The 5153-nt window shown below is 70.4% G+C and overlaps 1 protein-coding gene across 1 annotated transcript; it reads left to right on the top strand.

Annotated features, from left to right (window-relative positions):
- Nucleotides 1-1265: 1265 nt before the first annotated feature.
- Nucleotides 1266-5153, top strand: LOC123020219 (avidin-like). The gene is made up of 4 exons (XM_044423654.1): nucleotides 1266-1406; nucleotides 2890-3109; nucleotides 4285-4405; nucleotides 5055-5153. Exons 1-4 carry the CDS (start codon nucleotides 1281-1283, stop codon nucleotides 5086-5088), a joined length of 501 nt encoding a protein of 166 aa, XP_044279589.1. The 5' UTR covers nucleotides 1266-1280; the 3' UTR covers nucleotides 5089-5153.

Raw genomic sequence — 5153 nt, 5'->3', positions numbered from 1 at the left:
ATACAACATGATAAAACCATTTAAGACACTCCAGAAAGCTGAGTGCCACCACGAAGGCCTTGCCTGCTGAAAGGAGTGCTGCCTTGGTCCCAAGTGCCAGCTGGCAAGGGGTTCCACACCCAGAACACCCGGATCCTCCGAGCCCCTGCTTTGGCTGCGATACCGGCTGGCCCAGGGTGACGTCTTGCACTGGCCCCTGCATGGCCACTGCCCAGCCCCGCGGCCGTATCTGCTCTTTTGGAAGAAGCCGGATCTTCAGGAGGCGCAGTGCCAAGAAAGAGGTGCCACGCTCGCTCTCCGCTACCGGGTGCCAGCCCCTGCTGACTGCGCCACCCTCCACTCCACTCAGCCCAGTAGAAAAGCGCCTTGTCGCATCGGTTGAACTTCTGCGGAGTAATTAGTGCGAGACCAGGCACCCGCTTTGGAGGTGAAACAGTGGCCGCTTCCAGACGTTGGGTCGGACCATCTTGCTTATTATGACGGGATGATCGTTACAAATTGCATTGATACGCTGCTCTCCCGCCAAAGCTCGCAGAGCGGCTTGTTCGGAGCCAGTGAGAGCTGCCCGTGGTGGCTTGCTAGCCAAAAGCGGGACACGCAGGGGAAAGCGACGGGGGGCGGGGGAGGGAAGAAAAGGCGCCTGAGGCACCAAAGACCCGCGCACAGTTTCACCTCCCTGCAGCAGTGCTCTGCACCGGCCGTCGCTGCCCGGTTGCGCTCCGTTTCCCGGGGCCGCCGCCGCCGCCTGGGCCCGCACTCCTGCGCGGGCGACCGCCGAGGGGTGCAGAGCCCGCAGTTCGGGGTCCCAGCTCCGCGCAGCATGCGGCCGTCCTGGGTTGCGCTCCTGCTGGATCCACACGGAGTGCCGCCTAAGGCAGCCTCCGCGAGGGACGGGGACCGGCAGGCGACCGCGTCTCCGGAGAGGCGCTGGGCGCAGGACTGTGGCTTTCCAAACATGGGGGTGCCCGGCCTCCGGAAGGCCCCCGCTGCACCCCTGGCTGCTCCGCGTGCTCCCGCCCGGGCGGCGATGTCCCTCCAGGCCGGGGGGCGCCCCCTCCTGCGGTGTCCTGGGGGCGGCCCGCAGCCCCGCTCAGGGGCGCGGGGCATCGGGCGGGCGGGGCGGCGCTCTCTCGCCTGCCCCAGAGGGACGCGGCGCCGGGTGGCCCGCACGCCCCAGAGGGACGGGCTGGGTGGCCCGCGCCGGGCCGCCCCGAGGGCGGGGCCGGGCGCTACAAGAGGCGCTGGCTCCCAGGTGGGCTCACGCCCAGACGGCAGCAGGGATGGCGCAGCTAGCAGCTCCCCGCGGCGGCGCGGCGGCCGGCGTGCTCCTGGCGGCGCTTCTGGCGGCGCCCTTCGCCCTCGCCTCCTCGGCCGCGACCGGCGCCCAGCTGCCCCGCGCTCCCAAGGTAGTGCGCGGCGGCGCCGCGGCCGGGAGGCGCCCCTGCCCCGCTCTCTGCGCCGGCGGGCGGGCAGGGGCGGCGGGGGGCGCGCGCAAGGGGTGGGCAGGCGCCTTCGGCGGCGCGGCGGGGTGCGCGGGGCGGCCAAGGCGCTCCGAGCGGCGCCGAGCCGGGCCTCGCCGTTCCGGCGCCCTGCGAGGAGGGGGCGCCTGGGGGTGCGGGCACGCAGCCCCTCGCGGTGTTCCTTGGGGGAGGAGGAGCGGCGCCCTGATTCCCGGCGCCGGAGCGTGGCCTACAGTATCCCCTGGCCCTGCGGGAAGGGCCGGTGCCAGCAGCGCCGCAACCCCTCGGGGGCCCCTGGACCGAACCTAAGCAGTGGACTGCCCTGCCTGCCTTGCCCTGCTTCTCCCCCCTCACCACGCCCCCCCCCACTCCTGCTGGATAGAAAGTTGCTGCAGCAACGGGGAACCCACGGAGCGGAACCCACTGAATGCCCCCCCCCCGGCTTCCTCTCAGGCAGGAGGGGGCTGGGAGACGCGGCCTCTGCAGGAGCAGTGCGACCCCACTGAGCGCGGGGGGGGGGCTGTCGACAGCGAGTCCCTGGGCCAAGGGGGGCCTGCGCGCCAGCTCTTCTCGCTCCCCCCGCCTCGAAGACCTTCCCTGGGGCAGGTGCGCGGGCAGCCGTGCCAGGGTGGGGCAGGGGCCGGCCGGCCGCGCTGTCTGGCCCCCCACCTGGCAAGAGTGGGCAGGTGAGCGCCAGCGTGGCTGAGAATGCGCGGCTGGGACCGGCTGCGCGACTTTGGGCCGGGCCCAGACGCTGCCCGACCTACCTCACAGGACTGTTGTTGCGGGGATAGGACTGGATGCGGAGGAGAATTATGCGAGCCGCCTCGAGCTCCTCTGCAGGGTATATGAGCGCAACAAATGCGCGAGCGAGAGCGAGCTGCCCAGCTGCCGGCCCGCCCGCCCGCCCGCCCGCCTGCCCGGTGCAGCTCCAGGGGAGGCTGCCTGCGCGCGCGGGTGCTGGGGAACCGGGGGAAGGGCTCTCTGGGCCCCCTGCCTGACTTGTGGGATCCAGAGACTGAACTCCGCGATGTTCTCCTTGGTCCCTATATCAGGAGCAAAATGTCCAGCCTCTTTCAAAAGTGAAAGCAGAGACAGAAAGCACGGAGCTTTCTGGATTGATTTTCAGGACGCACCAGCAGTGATGCACGAGCGGGGGCGGCGGGGGGGGGGCGATGGTGCTGTTTACGATTTGGACTCAGTGTTGGCTGAACTGTGCTTATAAAATGCAGTATTTCATTAGCTATATATTCATTATACGGGGGGTGGGGGGCGTTTCGACTGAAAGGTGCCGTGGAGGCTTTCCAAGGGTCCCCTTCTTGCAATGTGGGCCACGGGACGCTGCCCTGGCACTGGACGGCCTCCGCCCCGGGCCAGCCTGAGTGCTCCGTTCTCCCCCCGCCCCCGCCTCCCCCCCCCCGCCCCGTAGTGCATCTTGACTGGAAAGTGGACGAACGAGCTGAACTCGAACATGACCATCTTCCCGGTGAATCTGAGTAGCGGCATGTTCACGGGCAGCTACCTGACCGCGGTGACAAGCAGCAACCGGCGCATCCGAAAGTCCCCCATGCATGGAAGCCAGCAGCTGCTGAAAGGGAACGGGCGGTTCCAGCCCACCTTCGGTTTCACGGTGAAGTGGGAATTTACAGGTAGGGATGTGGGGAAGCCGCACCCCACGACTTTTCCCAGAAGATCCAGGCTCTGGAGCAGCAGAAGGGCTGGGCCGGGAGCTCTGACCGCCGGGGAGGGAGAGGGGCCGCGTGTGCAGAGCTGCGGCTGGGAAGGGGAGCGCAGCAGGGGTGGAAGAGTCGAGCTGGGAGGGGCCACGAAGGCCCTCGGGTCCAGCCCCTGCTGCTGCAGGGCACCACGTAAGCCCGTCCCACTCAGACGGTGCCCAGCTCCGCCTTGAATGTCCCCGTGTGGGAGAGCCCCCCACCTCTCCAGGCAGCTGGTTCCGCTGTTCATATTGTCTTGCACGGACCTGGGTCGTCCCAGCTTGACTGGATCATTCCGTCTCCTACGCTCTGGGAGCAGCAGCAGGAGATCTCGGCCCTTCTCTTTGTGGCAATCTCTCAGGTAGAGGGACACCGTGTCCCCCTCAGCCTTCTCTGCTCCAGGCTGAGCATGCCCCGTTCCCTCAGCCTCTCCTCGCAGGGCTTCGCTTCCAGCCCCGGATCATCCTGGCTGCCCTCCCGGGAGCCCTTCGCAGCTTGCCTGCATCTTTCCCGAGGTGCGGCGCCAGAGCTGGACGCAGCGCCCCGGAGGAGGCCCGCCGGTGCTGAGGCGAGGGGAGCCGTGCGGGACGCGGGAGCGGGTTTTCCGTCAGACCAGCCGGAGGGAGCGCTGGCCCTTTCTGCAGCCACACTGCTCTGCTCCCCCCTGTTCAGCTGGTGATCGGCAGCTATTCCAAGATGCTTCTCTCTGGCCGGGTGGTGGAGCCAAGCGCCCCCCCCACCCCAGGCCGGCACCGCCCCCCCCCCGCCCTCCTTCTTCCACACCCTGAGCAGCCTGCGGTCCCCCGGAGAGCAAACGCTTCCTTCTGCAGGAGGTTCTGAGGACCGGGGAGCCGAAGACACACGCTCCCCGGGCCCCAGGCAGGCCCCGTCTTCTCCCGCCAAGGGAGCTGGGCGTGGGGGGGCTCTTGCGCGCCGGTAACGCTCCATGGCTGAGCGAAGGCGGGGGCGGGGCGTCCCTGGCCAGCTATCCACGCCTGCCCCTGCTTGGGTCGCGGAGTGCCTGCAGCGCCCCAGCTCTTTCGCCGCACGCAGGAGGGGGCCTGGGGCGGAGGGCCGCTCCCCTGAAGTGCTGCGTTCGGGTCCCGCAGAGTCCATCACGGTCTTCGTGGGGCAGTGCTTCCTGGACGAGGACGGCAGGGAGACACTGGAGACCATGTGGCTGCTGCGGAGCAAAGGGGAAAGCCACGGCGACAACTGGAAGCAGACCCTGTAAGCACGGGGTGGCGGGGCCGCGGGCCTGCGGTCGGCAGGGCGGCCCTGGGGAGGGTGGGCCCCTCGGAGACGCCCCTCTGCCGGCTCCGCTGCAGCGTTTCTCTCCCCGGAGGGGCAGAGCCGCCCTCCCTGCCCGCACGTCCGCCCGCCCGCCCGCTCGCAGAGCCCCGCCCTGCCGAGGACGTCGCCCCGGAACCCGCCCCGCCGCACACGCGCCTCCCGGCGGCAGGCGGCGGACACGGGCGGCCCTGAGCGGACAGACTGGCGCGGGGGCAGCCCGGGCCGGCGTCGTCCCCGCCCCGACGGACGGAGGCCGCCCCTGCCCACTGACCTGCGGCCTCCCCGCGGGACCTCCGGAGACCGGGCGGCTGGGCGCCCATCCGCAGCCACCCACGGAGCCTCCCGTGAGGTGCTCGGCGGCGCGGCGCGGCGCGGCGCGGCGCGTGCTGCAGGTGCCGCTCTTGCGCCGCTGCGGCCGCCCGGTGCGGCGGGGGGTGGAGGGGGCCGGGGGCGCCTGGCCGCAGTCCAGCCCTGCCTGCCACGCGCTCCCCCTACCGGTTGCCGAGCGCATGGGGCGGGCCTTCCGCGGCCCAAACGCGAGGGACCCGGACTCACCCTGACGACCCCCTCTCCTCCCTCTCCGCAGGGTTGGCACAAACACCTTCAGGCGCCTGCCGTGAGAGGAGCCCGGATACGGCCTGCAGCGCTCCCAGCTCTCCTGCTCGCTCGCGACCCGCTCCAAGAG

Source organism: Varanus komodoensis, unplaced genomic scaffold (genome assembly GCF_004798865.1).
Source record: "Varanus komodoensis strain SLA01 unplaced genomic scaffold, ASM479886v1 scaffold1447, whole genome shotgun sequence".
Classification (NCBI taxonomy): domain Eukaryota; kingdom Metazoa; phylum Chordata; class Lepidosauria; order Squamata; family Varanidae; genus Varanus; species Varanus komodoensis.
The sequence above is the reverse complement of the archived record's forward strand: the minus strand, read 5'-3'. Positions and strand labels throughout refer to the sequence as shown.